This window comes from Acanthochromis polyacanthus, chromosome 9 (genome assembly GCF_021347895.1).
Source record: "Acanthochromis polyacanthus isolate Apoly-LR-REF ecotype Palm Island chromosome 9, KAUST_Apoly_ChrSc, whole genome shotgun sequence".
Taxonomy (NCBI): domain Eukaryota; kingdom Metazoa; phylum Chordata; class Actinopteri; family Pomacentridae; genus Acanthochromis; species Acanthochromis polyacanthus.
In genome coordinates this window covers 21806550-21830576 of record NC_067121.1, presented here as the reverse complement: position 1 = coordinate 21830576, position 24027 = coordinate 21806550, and the positions used below count along the sequence as shown (strand labels likewise).

Here is a 24027-nt window from a genome sequence, read left to right as displayed (position 1 = left end):
TAAACAAAATAAATAATTTGTAATTGTGTCCACAGTGTGCCAAAGAAACAGCAAATTTGTCTTCATACTTGTTTTAAAAATAGAATTTAACCCTGGATATGCATCTTATTATATTACCTAGGCATTTTCTGAGTCTATTTTGCAATGATTCACTAAAACACATTTTGTTGGCATGAGATTAGAAGGAGTTCCTGTCGTTTCAGGTCGGTGCAGTGACTGATCGAGAAGTTCATTACAGTGTGTTGTCTAATGAGGATCCATCAGTCCACTTGAGACAGCATGGCCTCCTAAAGAGGAATCAATCACTGCTGCCTATTAATATTTTTTTTAAATAAAAAAGACTCGTCTACCTTGCCGAATCTGACGTTTGCAAAAATAAATAAATAAAACAATATCAAATCATTTGTGAATTCAGGAGATTTAAACAAACACGTGCGTAAAAGAAGCTGCGACGCTCCATCAGTTCAGGCATCAGTGAACTTTCAGCTCTCCACGCTAAAGAGCTTTAAATATATTTTTTGAAAGTCTAGAAAATGAGCAGAAATCTTGTCTTTTTTAAAATCGAAAAATAATGTCTTCGTGATAATAAAACGTGACACTTTATTTCAGACGTGTCGATCAAAACAGTCGCCTGGTTGCAGTTTGTCTTCAAAATCAGTCGTTCTGTTTCAACAGTGCAGGCCACATTTTTCATTTCAGTTTTCTGAAATATTTTCTTGACATTTTGCTCTCAACCATAAGCACAATGTTGGTCTGCTCTCTAAATAGTAATAATAATAATTCAACCTGGATCCCAGCGTTTGTATAAAGCGATTTATTAGGTCAATATACTTTACAGTTGTCCCTTGTTTGGTCGTTATTTCCTTCACATCGTTTTTTTTTATTATTTTCCACAAATAGCTGTCAAAGGTGGTTCCTAGAGTTGCCAAACGAAATGTAAAACGTCTTAAGTTACATGCAAATGTGGTTTAACAAATTGTACGAAACACAAAACAAAAAAATCCAGAATAGCTTCACCAAATGAGGACATGCACATAACCAACAGAACATTTTGGCCCTACATATAAATACTTAAAAAAAATCTTTACAGCCGCATCTCATAGTGCCCATTTGTACCATTTTTAACCCATTTATATTTACATATTCACAGAACAATAAATAAAAATGACAGCGTATTGCCAAATTGATCTGTCTGTGAGCAAATCCTCCTCTCTGCTCAGTCTCACCTCTCAGACAAAATAACTGAATCCTCCTTTTTGTGCTTCATGCGTTCAACAAATCAGTGGAACATAGAGTCATTGTAAGTGTTTGTCTTATTCGTTTTTTTTAAATTTTCTTCTGAGTTCATGGCCTGGTCCCCTGCTCTATTTGTTGATGCTGACTCCTCACTGCAAACCTGTTGACGTGCACTGGGATGGGGACCACAATTTTGGGGTTTCTCACCGGTTCTCCTGACCGGTTGTTGACGTTACCGGCCTTGATCCGTTTCCATTTGGCCCTGCGGTTCTGAAACCAGATCTTCACCTGCACCTCGCTCAGTTTAAGTGCATGTGCAATCTGGGAGCGTTCAGTCAGAGAAAGGTATTTTTTACAGTGAAACTCCTTTTCAAGTTCGAGCAGCTGCTCGCTCGTAAAAGCTGTTCGTCTCCTCCGGCTCTTCCCTGCTGAGCTGCCGGTCGGTAGCGCCTCCTGCGAGCCGGTTTTTAGTTTGCTCTTCTGGGACAGAGGACCACAGTTGTTCCCGTCCGAGAAACTTTCGTTCTCGCTGTCTGCGGAGCTGTCCTCCCGGTCGCTGCAAACGGTGTCTGCGGATTTTAGGTCCAGCTTCTCGTCGTCTGAACTGTACAATTTGGTTTCACCTAAAAATGTGGTGAGAAAAACAAGGAAGACACACATTTACTTTGAGTCGTTAAATAGTTCATGAGCCTGCAAGTGAAAAGCGAGCATTACGCAATGTCTCACAACGTTTAGGCGTCAAACAGTGCGTTCTTTTGAGTAAGCTGGTTAAAAAAAAAAAAAAAAAAAAAAAACAATGACCAAGAAACAAAACAGAATTTAGAAAAATCACATTAGCTTCAGTGGCAGCATTAATGGAATTTATAAGAGTCCGAAAGTTGTGTTGAGTTGTTTGAGTTTCATTGTTTTTACTACAAACTGAGTGTGTTTTTTTGCAAGTTAGAAAATGTTTAATTTCACCTCCATGGAAAATCAATCTAACTAAATTAAAATGTGGTTAACTTAGCCTATGTTTGTTCTTCAGTTAGTTGTTTTTAAAATATTATGAGGACAAGTTCTGGAATAATTCGATCATGGCCTCGCTAAATAGTAATTCTATCAGAAACGATCCAACTGCATCCACAACATTTAGGCTATGGAACATCCCAATTAGCTCTGTCAACCTACAAATGTGTCAGACTGGATTTACTATTCTTGAAGTCAACACCAACAGAGTCCACATAGTTTAGTCATGATTTTACGCATTTTACGCACGGTGGTTACTTATTACGCACCAGGCTTTATCTTTACAAATGACGAAATAGAGATAATAATACAAGAGTTTCACGTTACCTGATATTGTTTGAAAAGTTTCCGAGAAGTTCAGTAGTTCAGAGCCCTTGTCCCTACTGTGCAGCTCCTCGGAGTGCGGACTCTCCTGCCGTCTCGCTCCGGGGTCAGCGGCGCTTAAACGCGGACCAGGCAGCTCTTGTGGCGGGTAGAAGCTGTCCGGCGGATCCGAGAAACTTGGCATCGTCGTGGTGAGCGCAACCATGGACGGCACCCCCTGTCCCAAACTGGCACAGAACGTGTTGGTGAGCCGTCCCGCAAAAGAGGCCAACGGCGCCAGTGGAGGTATACCAGACGATAAAGGGGAGTGGGATAAAGCTTGTGGGATAACCAAAGGTCTGTACGGCATGAACATAGGGTAGCCCGTGTAGAGCAGGTGTCCCGGTCTGGGCTGAGGGGTCCCTATGAGGGAGTCGATTGAAAACGCCGTCCCCTGGCCGCCTGGTCTCTGCATTTTGCAGGCAAACACTTTAATTTGGTGAAAACTTGAAAGCAGATGTCCCTTTTTTTCCTCAGCGACGCGCAAAACTTTCAGTTTAAAGACAGAGTGGAGTGAAAGTAGATCCTCTGCCGTGTTGTCATCCCTGGAAGTGGACTGCCTCTCCGGATCTGTGCACTCTATATGCGTGAGCCAGAAGGGGGCTTTGTTGTATGCCCCAGCGCTACCTTTTCCCTCTTATTTGTCACACACTGAGACATAAACACACGCTCTCTCTATCTATCTACCTCTCCCCTCTCTGCAACTCCTCCCTCCGCCCCTCTCCGAGCCACAGAGAGTGTGTGTGCGCGCAGAAAGGAAGGGCGAGAGCGCATTGGTTATCATCTGCAATACAAGAGGAATGAAAAGGGGGTGTTTCCCTGGGGGCTCATCCATCTTCCTCAAATTACGCTTCATTTCCTTATTCAGCCTCTGACTTTTTGGCCGTCTTGAGAGGCGGTAGTTTCCCAGTGGAGACCAAATAGACGAGTCGCACCCCCCAGCCCTCCTCCCCTCTTGCCAGGTTCACCATTGACTGCAAAAACGGTGTGAGAGACTGCTCCAGCCCTTCCCCTTCTATAATCGTTGACCACACCAACCCAATCAGCTATTATTAATTTTGATTGATGATAAGTAATTACTCTGGATTCAAGGGACAGCGTAAAACAACGGTGGCTTTTGTTGAAATATTGGGGCCGATGGGCATCAGAGTCAGGAGGGGAGGAGAGGCAGATGTTTCTCCTATTCTCCACGGCTAAAAACAATGCGTTGGGCTTCAGAAAAAGAAGTGCTGCAACAATTGTTCCCCGGAGAGAGATACGCTCAGCGAAATTAGATTCAGATAAAAGGCGTTTATGCGAGGTCAACTGCAGTGTGGACGCGGACAGGCAGTGGCCAAAGTCAAATCTGAGAGGATTTCCACTTTGATTTTTTTTTTTTTTTGTGGAAATTTATTTCAAATCCTGTCAACGATAAATTTGAGCGCCTCTTCTCAGATCATGTGTCAATTAAAACATCCTTGCCTTACTTTCTAAATGAAATAACGCACGCATTTTGCTTTGCGCTTTGGAAATAGTAATTTGTCCCGGATCAAAGACGCATGTAGAGGGGGGGAGAAACGCTTTCCTCTTTTCTTTAAGCACTGGTTTAATCGCAGATCATCTCACCTTTTAAATGGCAATGGGAACTGATGATGATTAGCCCTATTGAGTCCTGGGTGCCCGGGCTCTCCAACTGGTCGTCTGATTGCATGAGGACATAAACATATCACACCGACTCTGATTAGCAGTGGAGGGCCAGGCCAGGCTAATTCTTATAATTGCAAGTGACTTCAGCAGCACCTCTCTTTGATCTATTGAAACCATTCGCCGAGCTCCTCTTTCTTTCTGGTCTTACACTGCATCATACTTTTATTAATGTATTTTTAGCCCCCCCACCCTTTTTAAACGATTCACGCAAAACTGCATTAAAAAGAAGCTCATGTTTCTTTTTGTCACTGAAAAAGTTTTATACACGATGACAGAAATGGCTCTAATAAAAATAATAAATCTGCTTTTACAAAATACACCTTTCATTGTTAGTGGACTTGTTTTTATAATGAGGTGAACAGACAAAATCAAGCGTAAAGATAATCTCCAAGAAGTCAAATATATGTCACTAATATAAAGTGAAATCACCATCCGAAATTGAATGCTTCCTCTAATGACTGACGGAGGAGAATGGCAGGTTTGACTGTCTTTTGTTTCTTCCTTTTTTCCGGTGTTATCAAAGATTATCATGAACTTTCTAAACCAAATGACCACATAAATGACTGTCAACTATTTCATGACGTTCCTTCAATTAGATTCAATTAGATTTTACATTTAAAATTTGCAAACTTAAAAGCTACTCGAATATAATGACTCTTAAGTTTGAAAATATATTTCATGTCATGAATTTTATTCCAATCCTCAATGAACAAGCAGTAAATATCAATCAGAAGATTCTACTAGCAGAAAGATGAGTGAGAGATGATATTTCTGGAAGAATAAAAGAACAATAAGATTACATGACCATGGTGGAATATTTTATTTTATTTTAATCAAGCTTAATTTTGACATAAATCTCCAAATCTTATCGGTGGGAAACACTGTTTATGCAAATATTTGCTGGGAATCTACAGTGAAAGCCACAACACAAAAATACTGAAAGTATTCCCATTAACATGTGACAAACAATATGTATAAAATTAAAAGCCTCTTTAGGATCAAATGCAGAAGTAAAAAAAACTAAAATAAATCAAAAAAAATGAAAAGCAATATAAAACACACAAGTGCTTACCTCCTGTATACTTCATCAACTCTAGTCTATAGCTCCCTCTTGTGGTGCAAATTCAAACATGTTACTGTGATGAAACGGTTACAGAATAAAAGTAGCGGAAGCCAAGCAACTGCTTCTGAAAAGCTTATGTGGCAGAAAATGTCCTAAACATTCAATAAATACTGCTGCACTTCATCATTTATGATACTTAGTATTTTAACTCCTCACTTAGCAGCACTCTCATCACAATCAGGCCTCTCTCTGACTTAGATCACACAAAGTACTTTCAGTGGACATATCCTCTGTACTCCAGGAGCAGGTAGTTCTTGATGAACGTGGGCAGATCCAGTTTTGGGACCACCTTGTGCACTCGGCCACTCAGGAAGCTCCTGAGCGTACAGCGTGCCAAGTGCTGCAGGGAGCGAGAAGTCATTGCCAAGGAGAGGATCGACTCGAAGAACTCTTTGTGTGCCTGCAGGAAAAAACACGGATTAACACATGTTCATTTGCTCTGATACTCTTACCTTATAGTTTAACAATCAGCTTATATTCTAAAATGAATGAGAGCACTCAGTGCACAACTGATTGATCATTATGTTCTTGATATCAGCCCTGTGTGGATGTCAAACATAATGAAATGATTGTGATCCATTGTTGAACTCCTTCCCAACAATCTCACATATTATTTTCTCTCTATTTTTTAAGGCTTGTACATCTTATGTCTGTTCAAACTGAAAATAGCTGAGATGGACCACCGCATGTTGTCAAAAATAATACATTTGGTTTTGTTGGAGCAGTTTCAATCATGGTGTGGTAGATATTCTGCCCAAAACATGCACTTTTTGAAACATAAAAATACAATAAAGACATTAAATATACCATTTAAAGAAATATAATATTCGTAAAATTAAAAAAAAAAACAACTCCTTTCATCAGTGAATAATTTCAAGATCTTGCCTTAAACGCCTCTTCAGGCACAGCCTCAGCCCAGGTGTCTGTGACTCTGAGGTGGCTGTAGGCGTTCAGGAGAACCTCGATGGTGCGTGGAGACTCTGCGCAGTGTTTTATAACCTAAAATATAACATCACAAGTCAAAGATCCAGACAATTGTCATTTAAGTTCATGAGCAATCCTCTGACTCCATAGAACTGAAGAAATAAAGTAATTAAACACTTGTGAAATGAACAGATTGGTCTTCCCTCCAGGGGTTTAACTGGAAATTATGCAATTAGAGCTAATTAATCTCCTATTAACACTTGCCTAATTAGGAACCAGGCATTTTGTCTAGTGCACGTGGGTTCACTGATAGTTGTAGTCTGTTTCCCGCAGAGAGTGCAACACTTCATGTTGTGTCATGAAATGGTAATGATTTCAATGTGAAGTTGTGAAGTCTGCAGCGAACCTTGTAGTGCTTCAAGACTTTTAGTCAAGGTGTTACATGTGCGGCACTTGCTAATTATGCAAAATGAGCCACCTTGATGAATAATTGGTTCACACTGTAAAAGCGATCTTTTACGACATCTCAATCTGGACTGCATTAGCACATATTTCATGTTTTGTTCACAAATTTTATCCTACTTCCTGGTAACATTTAGCATTGGCTTTCCTACCATTGGTAGAGCACCGGGCCACACCCGGATAGAGCCATGGTTGAGCAGTGCACGGACAATCCTCTCAGGGTTATGGGGAACCTTGAAGCACACCACCTTCAGGATGTTGTGCATGGGAGCTTCACCACCGTAGTCCATTTCGTTAACTTGAGCACCATGGGCCAGCAGCAGATCCACTACGTCTGGATTTACATTCTTACAGGCCATGTGCAAAGGAGTGTGCTTGTCCTGGTCCATAATGTGGATGTCAGCCCCTGCCCCCAGCAGCAACTGGCAAACCTTGAAGTAACGCTGAAGGTCCTGAGACTCCTGGGGTTGCGCACAAGCAGCGTTAAGGGCTGTGAGACCCTCATCGTTCTGCTTGTCCACAGCAGCTCCGTAGCGCAGGTAGAGCTCGATGTGGTCTGGGAGGCCGTTCCTGGCTGCCACGTGTAAAGGAGTGTCGTCTTCATCTAGACTGCGACCACTGATCGCTGCACCATACTGAAGCAGATATTTGGCACATCTGCAAACATAAATAGAGAATGATAAATTAGATCATTGGTTCCCAAACATTTTTGTCCCTGACATACCCCAAAAGTCCTTGTAGATGAGCTTATGTACCTCTTCATCAACATCAGACGTCATGTTCTAAATCTGTTTAGTTAAACTGAAGTGAAATTAAAAGTGATTCAACAGCAGTAAGCTAAGTCTTTTTGTTGTCAGTGGGTTATATTAAAGGAATACCCTGGTGCAGCAGAAGCTTCATATTTTATTAGTGTGCTAGTATTTTTAGCTATCCATTCCATTTTCTTTGTTCACCTGCTAACTAGACTAAAAAACTTTGCAGTTCTTGATGAACTCAGTAAACTTGGGGGTTTCCTCTGCTATACTGTACTTTCTCAAACTGCAGTTTGCTGATTTTAAATACCACAATCCTGCTCTTACAAAGGTTAGACTAATTAGCAATAATCAATACACTCAAAGATTTTATAGTCTAGCAAGTCCAATAGCTTGCGGTTCCTACAAGAGAACAAGGTCTTGCGGTTGAGTGTGTGCATCATATAAGAAACTGGGATGCACTTTTCTAGCTTTATTCTACTTTACTCACTCAAGGGATTCAGGGCTTGTGCAAACATGCAAAGGCATAACGCCATCTTCTGAGACGGCGTTGGCGTTGGCACCGTGGATCAGCAGCAGCTTGGTACATTCTGGCTGGGAGTTTTCACAGGACTCGTGCAGGGCTGTGGTGCCACTAGGTGCTATGTCTATATTCGCCCCACGTTGCAGCAGGAGTCTCAGGCAGTCTGTGAAACCTCGACTGGCTGTGATGTGAAGTGGTGTCGTCAGCTCCTGCTCATAAGTCAGTGACCATAGTCCTGCCAACGAGGAGCATAACTGGCATAAAGTCAACTGTGAGTTCAAGCAGACACGCTAGATTTAAGTATTGCAAGTGTTCTTTTCAAGTGAATTTTAGCATTTCTGACCCATTAAATGTCAACACCTCTCCCTTGATGATAATTACATTGAAGGAAAGAATGAACGATAAAATCAACCTACTTAGGCCTCTGTAGTTAAATCGGAAGTTCTTCCACTCTTCTATGTTGCTGGTGTCGTAAATAGCATCAATAAGGTAGCCGTACTCATCGTCGTCCACGATACTAAGGATGGTCAGCTCGTCACCCACGAGCAAAGAGTTCCAGAACTGCAGGACGCAACCCGAGGCCTTGGCTGTGGCGATCACATCTTCACGGTAGCTCTTTGGTTTGCGCCATTTTATTTTAGGCCCTACATAAGCCATTTTGCAGCTAACTAGTTTGTTTTTAATGTTTTAGATGTGGGGTTTCACTCGAACGGACACTTATGTAGGTTGTTTGTGCAGACAGGGCTATTTCAGGGAGGTGTTATTTGATATTTTGGTTGACCCGGTGAACCTTGCCAACACAGTCGCATGGTAGCCAATAACCAATGACTGTGCAAACATTAAACCTACCTATTTTCCAGCTAATCTGTTAAAGCCAAGGGATCATGCACTTTTGCATTTGAAGAAATTAGAAGCAACACATTCTTTTAACAAATGTAAAAAGTACTAATACTATCCAATCTTACAAAAAGCCAATTGTATGTTTAATTCAGAATTTTAACTGATAGTCCTCAGTATTAATGTCCAGTGATTTGATAAGTTATTGCACATGAAAATCGATCCAACATGTTATTCTTTTCCAGCAACTTATTTAGTTTTCAATGGAAGGGACACGGATTAATCTAATGCATTAAGATCCTGTTGCACAGAACCAACAGATGACTTCTGGCTCTGATGGACATATGATGGTTTCTATAAATATCGCCTCGTGCTCTGTATCTATTAATATCATCTCACTATGTCTTTAAATAGCCTACAGTCTCAAGGTGAGATGCAGCAGATGCATACTGCTCATAGCTGCATGTTATACTGATTTTGAAAACAGTAATTTCCTTTTGTCTTTTATCAGTTCTGCTGAAATCCCAGTGTTAAAATTTTGGTTTTTGGATGCTAATCTCTATTAAATACAATAAAGCTACAAGCAATGATCTGTCAAATCCTATGAATTCTTAAACAGATTCCTAATGAAGACAGATGCTGTCCCTTACCTTCCCCTCTGGCAACCCAGCGCATGTCCCCTCCCTGTGGCTCAATGATGAGGTTCGCTGTGGATCCTCGAGGAAAAAGGTGTTGCATAGCCTCCAGGTCTCCTGTGTACAAAGCGTTCTGGATGACCACATCTTGGCAGACAGTCGGTGGCCGAGCAGTGCTGGACGTCAGCGTTGTTCTGTCCACGGCCTCCTTCCTCAGCATATAACTGCTGAAGTGATGGGAAGCAAGCTGCCTCTTGTACTTGTCTCTTTCCAGCATGTCCTTGTCAAGTTCAAGAGACCGTAAGGCCATGGGTGTGAAGACAAAGCTGCCTCTCGACATGCTGAATGGTTGTACCTCTCGAGGAGAAAAAGGGGTTGTGTAGGATGTGTGTTTATAAGAGAGGGAGAGTGTCGACAAAGGCCCGTCTCTCCGTTTCTGTTGTTGTTTCACTCTGTCTGGCTGATGTCCACTTCGTGCCTGCCGGCTGTTCACAGGGTCAGTTCACAGAGTTGTTTTGATATTCGGCAGGAGACCCTCCCTGCAGTGTGACAAGTAATGCTATTTTTATGTTTCACATGCAGCCACTCAAGCCTCTCCTGTTTGCCTCCAGCAAAGTTACAGCCATGAAGTCTCTCTTTCAGGCTGCAAGTGTCAACTGAATTGAATAAACTCATGCTCAGCACATGCTGCTTTCCGGGTGTTAAAACAATCTTTACAAAATTGTATAGTATTTGATTAGACAAAAAAAGTAAATGAGAAAAATATGGCAGATTTGCTCCCTTAAAATATAGGTAATATATTACATTTAGCAAATGGAAATATTGCTTTTCAGGACATTTCTACCTTTCCTAGTTTAAATGTGCTGAGCATGAACAGTCTAGAAATGGGAGAGTCGCTGGATTATAAAGCGTTGCCATTCTCATTGGGAGTTTCACTGTTTAACTCAAAGAATAAGTCTAACAGCTGATGTCAGGATTTTAGCAACTTTTAAGGTCAAAGTTAGTCTTGACATTTTCTTTAGAGAAAGAACAAATAAGAATGCCCTATTTGCCAGGCACTGAGTAGCTTGCAAAATGTCTTTTTCTGCTCAGTATAGTTTTTCAAGAGCTTTAATGGATTTTATGTATCCACATGGCTCCCTGCATTAGAACATTAGGCTGAATGACTGGCAACCGCTGTGTCACTCTGCCCCACGTGTAGTGTTCTAATGGCAGAGGGACGGCGCATAATTAAGCCTCTTAAGCCTACTCGCTAGGCATCTGACAAACATCTCCTTTGACTGATGTACAACCCTTTTTCCAGTGGTAGAAATTCTACCCAGTGGCAAAACATCTCTGGGCTCCGTGGACACCGAGGACGGCTTTTCACGGCTGGCAAAGATGACTCAGAATGACCTTTGAGTATTTAGTAGGCTATTTGATATCGCCACCCAATTAAACGTGCTCTATTTGATACATAGTGGGTTAAAACACACACATTTTCAGGTGTGTTTATCCGCCTCTGTGTTGGAGTCCATCAAGATGCAGGCAAGCCTTGTAGAGCACAAGGTTTGCACCACAGGTGGAGAAAAAACAGGATATTGGTGAAGAGGTTTTGCCTTCTTTCCCATTTGAAAACACAGAGGCATAGCTGCATCTCATCTATACCTTAACGACTGTTCTGGTATGGAAATCAAGGTCATTTATTTTATGTTACAGTTTGGTAATAGATGCCACATTAAACTGAAGGCGAGTAAGAGTTTCAACTTTGAAAACACACATTACCAGAGAGAGACTAGGAATATTGTTTTTGCGGCTGGAGTACATCCTTTTAAATGATATACATAATGAGTTTATAATATGCATCTGGGCTACCTCCTCTCTACTTTGATGTCTTCCAAATGGCCCGGGTGTCATCAGCAAAACATGTAGGCACTTTCCCGCCTCATTGACTCCCAAATGTATTTTAAATATCATTCCTGGTAACGCAATTATTTAAAACGCTGAACTAAACACTTACTAATGGGGAAAAAGACAGCCACTTCGATAAATTCATTTCTCAAATGGTGGGCATTCATGTTTCGTGGATTTTTTTCCCCCTCTGTGAAGCGGAGGCAACTCTGATGACAACAAAAAAACATCAGCAGTAGCTAGTAACACCCCCTGCCCTCACAGCCCCCTGTGGACATATTAAATCTTTGGTTTCCTCATATTACCCACCAGTAGCTGTCTCTCTGAGGTTTTCTGCATTGTGGTCAACCACCTTCCTATCCCGAGGCACTAAGAGGCTGGACATCAGCAACAGCCCTGATGAGAGTGAAGCACTTCATTTATGCAATCATAGGCAATTAGTTCCCTCTGATTATGTGGCTCTTAATGCTATTTTGAGTACTGTGGCACACAGTAATACAGAAAGAGATTAAACTATAGCCCTCCCTCTGCACTGAGCAGTCATTTAATATACTGAGAACATAATGAAATGTACACAGTAATTACAGTAATATTAAATGCTAATGGGTTCGCAATTGGATCTGCTGTTAGTTTAAGACAGAGTCAGAGCACCCAAAGACAGTCTAAGTTTAGAGAGAGCATCACCATGGCATCAGAGCACTCAGTTATCCATCAGGTGTCTCGTATTTGAGTGATTTATGTGTCATTTAATGTGATTTCTATTAGGAGAAGCGAGATCATGTTTGGGTTTTGGGCAACTCTGTGAGAGCAATTAAAATGCAATTTACTCATTTCAGCTCACATCTTAGGAGCTGAAAAGAAGTTTGCACTGTGGTGGTGGAAAAACTGCTAGGTCACCATGGAAACATGATAAGAGAAAATGAGCGTGCCTAATTGGCTACTGACATTATCTAAAGAGAAGCTAGTTGCTGGATTTATGCACCACATTTGTCTACTGATTTACATCTAGGCTCATTCTAATTTCCTTTGTGTCGTGTTGTTGTCCATTCAGACATATTAAGGTCAGCAAACACAGTCTGCTTTGAATATTTGATACCATTAAAGCCCCTTTGATAACCAATCAACAGGGGATTGCTTACATACATATGGCTCATAAGAGTTCACTGCAGGGCTTAGAGAAGGTGCCTTGTTTGCAAATCTTCCTGAGATCTCATCACAATGCTTGGGATGTTGGTGAAGAACCTAAATGAATTTATAGAGCCTTGAATTGAACAGTAGCTCCAAACTATTCAATGGAAGCATGATTACTTTTTCTGTACTCTTTCAGCACTGAGCCCACAACCTATAATGTATTGTATCGGTGTTTGCAGATTCCAATTGTCTCTCAATGCACTGATCACCACGCAAATAGCCCTCTGTTTCATCATGACAATTGAGAGGTTCATATTTCAACCTAATAGTCCTGTATAACTTTAACCATCTATCACAACCTCATTTCATTGCGGTTGCAGTTAATACGCGCTTCCCTGCCAAGTGGAACATTTTCTAATGATGCACTCTCACATGAAAACAAGGCAAGCCATCCCGGGCTCTGCATCACTCACTAATGCACCCATCCATAATGTGTTCATAGCAGTCTGCCTAAAGGAGACAGCGATGACTACCACTAGGCACGGGCATGAAAGGGGATATGGGGAAGGGTGCAAGATACAAAGCCTAAATGGCCACGATAATCATGAACAAAGTCACTGCCATCAAAGACTGTATCACCCTCATAATAACATCTGTAGATTTCATATCATTACCAAGAATACTGGGAAACATTTGAAATGGGTATCTCAACAATAACAGTCAGCGGTGGGAGTCACACTCAAGTGCATTATCACAGTGAGCCTGGCTTTGCAGGATGCTGGTAAGTGCAGTCAAATAGGTGTATGTAAAGCCTGATGTAAACACCATCCTAATTAGAGAGACCTTTATCAGTTCCTCCATTTTATGCAGATTGAACTGGTGCAAACGCTAGTGTCATTATCCCGTAATCAAGTACTATTCAGCTGATGGTGTCGTCTTTTAAAAACCTGATTAAAATGCATAACAGGGATACAATGCTGCATTATTTTCTCTGTGAGTTTATAAATATGTCCATTTTTTAAGCTAACCGAAGAATGGCTCCTGCCAGGGCTTCTGTGAACCTCATCAAGGTGAAAAGGATGACTTTAAAAAGCAGAAAACTGCTTCATTTAAAGAAGAAAAGTATACTAAACAGCATGTATGTTGCATGCAATCAATGTCCTTACAGAGAGAGATAAATAATTATATTTTAAAATGCTTGAATGTTTTGAAAACGGGTCTAGATGCCACAAAATGTCACTGCTCATGTTTTTAAAACCCGTTTCTCTGTTTTATTCAGAGCTAATTTGTCTCCATCAATATGATTTTATAGATTTAGGTCCTCCTCACATAGCTAATATGGCCATGTATCCTGCTGACATTTTGCTTCTGGACTTCCAAAAAAGAGAGAATGTCACTTCTGGTTGCCATCTTTATTTTGATAGCTGCAACTTTGGAAACTAGTTTTGTTCGATTTATCGGTGTAGATTCTCAGTCATCCAGGTCACAGTAATCCTCAGTGCTTTAGGAGAAGGAGAGTGAACTTTTATTTTGGTTCGTGATAATGTTGTATGTCGCATGTTAGAAGACTTCTCAGGTGTAACTGACTGGTAGTGTGAACTAGATATTTATTCTCACCTCCAAATCACATGACTGTGAAACTGCCTGGGGATGGATCTCAAGGCTGCAGTGTAAGTACCTGATAAGTTGTGTTGTAGAGTCCCTTCCCTGTTAACAGGTGGCTGTTCCAGTTTAATGGATGACCTGCTTCATTCCTCTCTCAAACCATCTGTCTTCTAAGTCCCTACCGTGAACAATGCTGTCCCTTATTCTCCAGAAACAGGTGGACTGCTGAGTCTCCTGTGTTGAGCCATGCAGGTTTGTTTGCTTGAGTTGTCATAAGGCAGTTTCTTTGTTTTGTTGCAGCTGGACAGAGACAATAGGAAGTGTGAAAAAGCACTGCCCTTCCAAAAAAAAGTCGCACACTCTAATATTCCATTGGACCACCTTTAGCTTTGAGAACGACACCCATTTGCTGTAGCATCGTTTCGATAAGTTTCTGCAGTGTCAAAGCATTTATTTCTGTCCAGAGCTGCATTAATTTTCTATCAAGATCTTATATTGATGATAGGAGAGTCAGACTGCTGTGTAAAGTCTTCTTCAGAACATCCCAAAGATTCTCAGTGGGGCTGAGGTCTGGACTCTATGGAGGTCAATCTATGTGTGAAAATGACGTCTGATGCTCCCTGATCCGCTCATTCTCAATGTGAGCCCCATAAATCCTGGAATCATCATCATCATCATCTTGGAACATGCCCATGCCATCAGGGAAAAAAACTCCAATGATGGAAAGATTCCATTGATGGTATTCAGCTAACATCATTCTTTGGGAACATAACGTTGCTGAACCTGACCAACCCCAGATCATAACCCATAACCCCACAGGCTTGTAAGCACTAGCCATGATGAGTGCATCACTTCATCCACTTCTCCTCTAACTCTGATCTCGCTGGAACAGGGTAAATCTGGACTCATTAGACCTTATGACCTTCCTCCATTGCTCCAGAGTCCAATCTTTATGCTACCTAGCAAATTGAAGCCTTTCTTTCTTTCTTTCTTTCTTTCTTTCTTTCTTTCTTTCTTTCTTTCTTTCTTTCTTTCTTTCTTTCTTTTTTTTTAACAGATTAGCCTCACTGATCAGTGATTTTCTTGAGGCTACCCAGCTGTTTGGTCACAATCCCTTGAGTTTCCTTCACATTGTGTGTGTGGAAATGCTCTTACTTTCACTAGCAAACATAGCCGTGAACTCATCTGTTGATTTCCTACGATCGTCTAAGAGTTTGTTCCGACCACATTTCTTCCTCGAAGATGATGGTTCACCACTATCCTTCCAGGTTTTAATAATGCATTGGATGGCTCTTGACATGATTTTAGTAGTTTCACACATCTCCTTAGTTGTTTTCTTTGCTTGCTGCAGGTCATTAATTTGACCCTTCTGAAACAGATTAACATCCTTTCCATGACCACAGGATAGGTCTTCAACATGATTGTTTAAGAAATGAGAAGCTCCTCACTGCATCAGCTAAGGTTAAATAAGTTGTTGCCTGTTGAAACATATTCATAAATGCAGTAATTATCCAATGAACGGCTCCAAGTGGAGACTTTTTTTTTTGGATAGGCAGTGTATATGTGGACTAAGGCTACTTCGACACGGCAAGTTAAAGCTAGCTAGCTAACCACTGATCGGTCAACACACTTAGGGAAACTGTGCCTGCATTAATTGTGGTTGTACTGACTCTCAACCTCTTTCCTGTTACTTTTGTGAGGTCTCCAATCACTGCAGATAGGTAAGTTTAAGAGACAAAATGCAATAACTAAATAGATAACCTGACTGGCAGCAACTAAGCCTTTATCCGGTTCAACCTTTATAACACTGCTGCCACCTGTTTAATTTCCCACCTGAGATTGCTGCTGTGCTCCCAGTGCATCCTCGTTTATTGGTATCAAGAGACACAGGTGCTGCCTTTGCTTTTTGATTAATAAGAAAATGCGATGATGTACGCCTGTGGAAGAGGTAGGAGAATTCAAAACAAAATTGATGAGATCCAACTTTTCCTGCAATCAGACAGAAAGTTTGATGGCTATAAATTATGAATTTACTGTAGAGGTATAGCAGGCTAATCTTCTACCACACTATGGTATGCTGACAGTGTTAGCTTGTGGATAAAAAAAACAGCTGATTTAAAATCACAGTTAAAATTATGAGATTATGAAGACAGTTTAGAGGAAGTTTCCTGGAGTTGGGACTTGATTAGAAACATCTAATAATTTCCTTTTGCAATCCAAAACATGCAGTTCAAGTGTCCACAAGCATCATCTGAGAAAATACATTCAGTTTGCTATTTATTATATGCACCAAGTTAAAACCAGTACAACATAATTCTGGGATAAATCCTCCTTTCCTGCATGTACTGATCATTCAGTCTTAGTCAAGTGGTGATCCAGCTGGATGGTCATTTTGGAGGCTGTAGTCTGTGGTACTGCTTAACTGTGCATCATTACACTAATTGAGGATATAAATGGGATGGTCAAAATAACAGGCTATCAGATAATATAATTCAGTACAGGTCAACAAAACCACAAACTGCAGACTACATGGCTGAATCAATACCCCTGAAAAATAATTGCAGAAAAAAATGGAGCATAATCTTCATGAAGGGAGAATTTATTGCAGCACAGATAAGATAAACTTTATTGATCCCTCACTGAGGAAATTTATATCAGACTGTATTGGTTTAGTCGGATAAACTGCCAGCTGAGTGGAAATGCAGGTATTACAGGTAAATGCAGCAACATACTGACCCCATGCATATTGTAACATCGTACAATTTATTTCAGTTCAACTTTTTTTAATGTTTTGAATATACACACAAAAAGTTTGGGCTAAAAAAAATTGAAAACAAGAAAAAAAAAAACTGTTTGCATTAATCTTTCTCAGTTAGGGAAAATTTCTTCAGGTTTCCTTTTTCAAACACCTTTTTAATTGTCGGTCTTCTGAAAATCTCAAAGTAGGTTCAAATATGTGAGGATGAAGTGAAGAAAAAAAAAAAACTTTCAAAACACAGGTACTTTATTAATTCCGAGGGAAATTCAAGATTACCTCAACTTTAATTTTGAGTTACATCAACTAATGCAGAAATGGGAGTTTAATTACACACAATATTACATTGATGCAATGTTATATCAACCCAACCCCTCAAAATAATTATCCAAACCAGTAAAGAACTTATCTTGCATCAATGCATGTCATTAAATGGTAGGAACTGATCCCTTTAATTACTTTTTTAAGAGTATTCGAACATTTAAAACTGGAATGCGTGAAGTCCCCCTGTATTTATGAGACATTCAGTGCACTGGCAATATTCTTCAATAAGCCTGCAACATGACAGATGCGCAATTACCCCATCTGGTGGTTGGCAGTGACATTAATAGTCGGAATGGGGCAAAAAAATTAAAATAAAATAAAAAAAAACAAGTCCAATCAGCTTTATGTGCATTTATTGAAACGACCAGCTTGCAAAAACCACCAGCCGACAAGTTTTGTAAGCTTGTCACAACACATGCGGGTGTGTCACTTGGAGCTGGTGTACTTGGTGACCGCCTTGGTGCCCTCGGACACGGCGTGCTTGGCCAGCTCCCCGGGCAGCAGCAGCCTCACCGCCGTCTGCACCTCCCTGCTGGTGATGGTGGAGCGCTTGTTGTACTGAGCCAGCCGGGACGCCTCTGTGGCGATGCGCTCGAACAGGTCGTTCACGAAGGAGTTCATGATGCTCATGGCTCTGCTGGAGATACCCGTGTCCGGATGAACCTGAAGGAAACACGGACATGGCTGCTGGATCACCCGGAGACAGCCAAGCAATTACACGTCAGCCGCGCGCGCTCCCGTCACTCACCTGTTTCAGAACTTTGTAGATGTACATGGCGTAAGTCTCTCGTCTCTTGGCTTTTCTTTTCGCCTTCTTCTCGCTTGAACCCTTTCCCTTCTTTTTGGATATGTCGTTAGTCATGTTTGACCCGTATCGAGTATTTCAGGAGTGATTTACCCAGCTCTGGGGCTGCTGGACACCACTTTATGTAGCGCCGTAATTAGACACTCATTTAATTCAGCTGCTTTGTTGTTGGAGAAGACTGACTGACGCTGCGCATTCAGATAAAATTCGTAACTACTGCCAAGAAGCTTCACTTACAGGTTTTTACTCAGCCCAGTAGTCTAATGTGTTTGTATTGGAGTTTGAATTCCCAATTTTATGCCTCTGCGGAGGAGGAGTCCTTCAGAGAAAGCTGAAGTTTCAGGCCCATTGAGAGGTTTGTTCCGTCTAAATATTTATGGTTAAAGTTTTTTCCCCTCTTCGGAATAGTACTTTGTAACTAATGAGTTCTGGTTTTACAGGTTTATTTCACCCAAAATCTCACCTTCTGCCCATATATTTATAGTTTTAAAGGTTTCTTTGACCTGAAATGCTAATTTATGTCCAAATAAATGCTAATTTATGTCCAAATATTTGTCGTTTGTAGGTTTATTGCACCGAAGTAGTGCTTTCTAACAAATGAGTTATGGTTTTACAGGTTTATTCCACACAAATTACTACTTTTTGTCCAAATATTTTTAGTTTTTAAAGTCTGTTCCACCAAAATAATACTTTTCAACTAATGAGATGTGGTTTATTTGACCTGAAATACTAACTTCTGTCCAAATATTTATAGTTTTAAAGTTTGGTTCCACCTAAAAAAGTGCTTTCTAACTAATAACTTATGATTTTACAAGTTTGTTCTACCTAAATTTCAAATTTCTGTCCAGATATGTGCAGTTTTAAAGGTTACTTCCACCCAAACTACTACTTTTTGTTTGAATATTTGGCGAGTCAAGGGTTTGTTCTACCAAAACAGTACTTTCTCACTAATAGTTATGGTTTTAAAGTGTTAGTGCACCCATAATACTACTCTCTGTTCAAATATGTAGCAGTCTATACACTTATTTGACAAAAATACAGAGTTCTGGTATGCTAATTCCACCCAAAATACCACTTGATGTCCATATACTAATAGTTTCAAGGGTTTGTTCCAACCAAGCTACTACTTTGTCTGAATATTTATGTGTCAAAGGTTTATCTCACCAAAATAGTACTTTCTACTAATGCATTATTGTTTTAAATGTTTATTCCACACAAAATACTACTTTCTGCCCAAATATTGAGCGCTCTAAAGGTTTATTCCATAGAAATCAGATATTCTAACAAATGCGTTATAGTTTTACAGATTAATTTCACCCAAAATATCACTTTCTGCCCATATATTTATAGTTTAAAGATTTGTTCCACCAAAGTAGTATTTTCTAACAAATGAGTTACAGTTTTATAGGTTTATTTCACCCAAATTACTACTTTCTGTCCAAATATTCATAGTTTTTAAGGTCTCTTCCACCACAGTAATATTTTCAACTAATGAGATGTGGTTTTAAAGATTAATATGGATTCTAACAGTTTTCAAATAGGGCTGTCAACTGTTTACCAAATTGGTTTCTGCACAACACAACTGATGGTCCCAAACCCATGAAGAAAGTAAGAAACTCCACAAATTAACCTTAACAAGGCGCATCTGTGAAGTGAAAACCATTTCAGGTGACTACCTCATGAAGCTGACAGAGAGACAGACCCAATCACTAAGTTATCTGGGCCAAAAAAAAGAGTTATTGAAAGACAAAGGTCCTAAAATGCAGTTCTACAACTGTAGTCCTGAGAATACAACCTCTGCTGCTGGCACATGCTACTCTGACTTCAGGAGGTTAAACAATTGTATGTAATAATGGTGTCCACTGGGTGGCACACTTGCATTAGGTTTAAAAGCTCCATATAAACCCAAAAGTAGAACTGTACACCCTCTATAGAGTCCATTCTAATACACATTAATCTTGATTGTAGCTCTTATAGGTTGTAAATTGTAGTAGACCTATCAGTATACTTAATTATCACAGCATTTATCAGAGAACACCTTAGAGCTGAATTTGTAGTAGTTGCATCCAGTGTTTAGGTATGACACTGCTGATTCACATGTATTGCTTTGAAGTAGATTAATGTACACTGAGGCTGTACTTATTAAAAATTTGTGGTATTATGAGCAAAGCTGGATTAAAGTGTTCACCCCAGCCCCAAAAGCCCCAGGTTCATTTTGTCCGATAGTGTTTGGTGCGAGCAGCAGAGTGGTGCAGTGTTTAGTCCCTCTCTGCTCATGGATTTAACCCTTAAAGCTCATTTCTCTGTATTACAGTTGCATATTTACGTGTTTTTCCCCATTAAAAATAGTCCCTCGTTGCCTTAAAATGGCTTAAATGTAACTCCACACCGTAGCCTTTTCTCAAATGTGTGGATTTTTGAATGTCTTGCCTCTTTCTCCAATCACCCCTCCCAAATTTGCAGCAGCTCAAACACACCAGCTCAGCTGTCACTCTGCTCAAACACTGTACAGCTACTCTCTGCTACACAATGACAAGTTGTAATATTGGAGCAAGTCTGAATCCATGTTTTTGAGACTGTTGTTGGTGCACTGTGGTTTCAAGGATTTCAACCGTAGTGTTCACTGCTCATTTCACTCATGACGTGTCTTCTAGCATTTAAAAGCCACCATCTGGACATATAAACAAGGTAAAACACTTTATTGTCACTGTAGGGGATCTTTAAGACCACTATAAGACTGGTTCAAACCTGCTGACTCTCAGGGGTCTCTCTAGGTGTGGAGTGGTGAAGGACTTCCCATGTTCCTTCTCGTGTTAGGTTGATAGGTGACTCATTGGTGGAGGAGTCTGTTTCTATCTATCCCCCCATCTTTCAACTGGGATCCACCACAGCCAACCACTTAAGCCATAATGGGGTGTAGCGAATGGACGGATGGAAGGTCTAGTGTTGATTTTTTTTAATGTAGAGGAACACTGTGTGAAATTGCTACTATTTAATTCAAACCATATTTATTTTGTGTGCCAAAGCTAGTCTGTTTTTAAGTGCGATCCTATTTGGCTCTAATTATCAGGGACGAGCAGTATTTCAACTTTGTGTTATTGATTGATTGTTGACTCTCTTGGCAAACTGTAATAAATATTTTGTCCTATAAATTCAAACACTCTACTTATGCTTAGCTTTGCATCAGTAAGTGCACAGTGGTGGTAGCTAGTAATGGAGCTGAGCTTTCAGGAAGTTTTTTATCTGCTCCCTTGATCCTGTATGCAGAATGTATTTCCGTCACAGCTGGTGCTAGCATTCTGACTGATTGTGGTAATGGGTCTGCTTGTTTATTATCGCCTTCATATTTGCATCTCTAAGCTTGTGTTTGATCCTGGACTGCTCATAGAACACGCTGATACCTGTTAGATATTCATGCTGATAATTAGGATAAGATAGCTCTACCCCAGGTCATTATTTTTTTTAAGCATTTCTGTTGTTTGGGATGAAAAGTTTAACATCTAAATTGGTCCTCAGCATGTGATTTTTTTTTTTTTTTTTTTTTTTTGTAGTCATTAAAAAAAAAAATCATGTTCCCAAGTAGAAGCAGGTGTGATTAAAATATGTCAGCATCTCCTGATTCGCACCACATGTATTTTTATTTGTACAGCTGTTACTTCCCATTCCTTGTTTTCCACAGTCTTATTTGAGGTTTTGATTGGAGTATATATTTCTTAGCACTGACAACATGGAACTATTATAGTTGAAGAATTTGTCCATTTTATCTGATCGGTTTGTATGTATAAGAAGTCCTGGCTCCTGTTTCATCAGTATTTTACGAATCATTTCAGAATTGGAGGATATTTTACATCCCAAACATCAAATTTCAAAACATCACCGCAAATCATTAAATAAAATGATGTACAAAATACTAAAACATGCAGTTGTTGTGTAAATTTACTTGTCCTGAGACCAAATTTAAAAAAAAAAACTAGGAGAAAAGAATGTTTGAAAATATTTAAGAAATATGAATTTTTTCTCTTGTCCTACCCCCGATGACCAAATTGAATCTCAAATTAAACAGTTAAAATAAAATTTGAATCTCCTTTTTAGGCATTATTTTTTCATGGATGTCTCTTGTAATTGTGGGAACATTTTTTTAAATCAACATAATATTTTAAATAATTATCATACATGGAACATGTGTCCCACAAAAACCCTGTTAGCATAACCTTTTTAGTTGGTAGAAGAAGAAGAAAACAGTGAATCACATATAACATAATCAAACAGTTTTCCAAATGAACGGGTAGAGCAAAGCTATGTCCTTTCTTCTATTTTTCATATTTTTATAACTTTGTAAGCCTGGATTGAACGTCTCACTCTACCTCATGCAACCCTGTTATTCATATTATCAGGATAAGACAAATTTATTTTTACATCAGTAAGTTTGTCCTCTTGGTCAGCAGTAACAGCTAACTAAATATCTAGCTTCTACTCCTGAGAAAAGCTAACTTTAACATGGATTAGCAACACTGTTACTGTGATTAGAGCAGGAGAAAACATGGAAAAGTTTTTTTGACCGTTAAACTTACCATTAAGCTGAGCCAAGCAAGCCTTTGATAGTTTATTACCTATTACTGGTGAAAATGTAGCACAAAATTGTAAAAGAGAAGGCTTATGTTTGAAAAATGTTGAAACCCAAATCTCCTTCAATTCTGAAATGCTCTTTATCTGTTTGATTGATGAGATCAGCAGTACTGGATGAAACTGAACACACATTCTACATTTGCACATCTCTCTGAATGGTAAAGCACTGGATTATGCTATTTCTTTTGCATCGCGCCAAAGCTTGCCATTAATTTAGACTCTTGTAATAGATGAGTAGAAAGCCTGGTTCTAGCAAGTTAGAACTTTAAATTGTTGATAGATATACACCTAAAATACCTACCTAGTGGAGCTTCACAATAACAGCTTAATGATGAAAAGTTGGAAATTATCAATAACATTTGACTTTAAAAAACATCCAGAAAGCTACAGGTATTTAGAATTATGTCTGTCATGTTGTTAACAACAAACAAACCTATTCACTAAAAAACTAATTCATTCAGTTGTCATACCAATACTGTCTATAGCAATTACACCCTTGTTGAAACTTTTCCTCTTATATTGCATTTCAATGTTGAATCAGGGTCAATTTAATTAGTTTTTTGATGACAAGAATGAACAGCAAAACTCACTGATGTCAAAGTGAAGACAGATTTCTACAAAGTTTTGTCAATTAATTAAAAATTTAAAATGTAAGTGGATGCATAAGTGTTTATCCACTTCAAGTCAGTGTTTAGTTAATGCACATTCAGCTGCAATTAAAGCACTGAGTCTGTGTGAATAGGTCTCAGTCAAGGCCTTGCACTCCTGGACACTGGAATTTTACTTCATTCTCCTTTGCAAAATGGGTCAAGCTCTGTCAAAGTACATGAGAGAACAGCCCCTTTGAAATCTAGCCACAAAGTCTCTATTTGATTGAGGTTTGCTTTCCAACACTCCAGCACATTCAACTTGTTCTCTTTAAATCATTTTTGTGGAGTATTTGATGAACATTGATGGTTAATGTCTCGCTGGAAAACAAATCTTTCTTTTAAGTTACAGCTCTGTTGCAAACTGCATGAGATTTCTGTTTATTTTTTTTGCAGACTTCCAGGGCTTGTTGTTGAGAAGCATCGTCACATCATTATCCTGCCTGCGACTTATTTTATACATTATGTTTTTAATTAATGGACATTACTTTGTTAAACTCAGTATTCACTTTGGCATTTAGGAGTCTTTTGTGTGTGTACCAAGGTCACAATAAATGTCCTTATTTTTGCAAGAAAATATTTTTTTCAATGAAGATAAATATTAAATTATTCATACATACAATCTAGACATTGTTAATGTGGTAAAGGACTGTTCTAGCTGGAAACGGCTGATTTTTAATGGAATATCTCCATAGGGG

The 24027-nt window shown here is 39.6% G+C and overlaps 3 protein-coding genes across 3 annotated transcripts; all 3 read right to left on the bottom strand.

Annotated features, from left to right (window-relative positions):
- Nucleotides 1-798: 798 nt before the first annotated feature.
- Nucleotides 799-3347, bottom strand: gbx1 (gastrulation brain homeobox 1). The gene is made up of 2 exons (XM_022194453.2): nucleotides 2569-3347; nucleotides 799-1859 (listed from the first exon to the last, which is right to left on the bottom strand). The coding sequence occupies exons 1-2, from the start codon at nucleotides 3017-3019 to the stop codon at nucleotides 1345-1347; spliced, it is 966 nt and encodes a 321-aa protein (XP_022050145.1). The 5' UTR covers nucleotides 3020-3347; the 3' UTR covers nucleotides 799-1344.
- A 1748-nt stretch (nucleotides 3348-5095) lies between these two features.
- Nucleotides 5096-9997, bottom strand: asb10 (ankyrin repeat and SOCS box containing 10). Its single transcript, XM_022194451.2, has 5 exons — nucleotides 9562-9997; nucleotides 8042-8309; nucleotides 6952-7456; nucleotides 6299-6412; nucleotides 5096-5813 (listed from the first exon to the last, which is right to left on the bottom strand). The coding sequence occupies exons 1-5, from the start codon at nucleotides 9884-9886 to the stop codon at nucleotides 5628-5630; spliced, it is 1398 nt and encodes a 465-aa protein (XP_022050143.1). The 5' UTR covers nucleotides 9887-9997; the 3' UTR covers nucleotides 5096-5627.
- A 7661-nt stretch (nucleotides 9998-17658) lies between these two features.
- On the bottom strand, nucleotides 17659-18208 carry zgc:92591 (uncharacterized protein LOC436997 homolog). Its single transcript, XM_022194450.2, has 2 exons — nucleotides 18000-18208; nucleotides 17659-17914 (listed from the first exon to the last, which is right to left on the bottom strand). Exons 1-2 carry the CDS (start codon nucleotides 18111-18113, stop codon nucleotides 17678-17680), a joined length of 351 nt encoding a protein of 116 aa, XP_022050142.1. The 5' UTR covers nucleotides 18114-18208; the 3' UTR covers nucleotides 17659-17677.
- Nucleotides 18209-24027: the final 5819 nt, after the last annotated feature.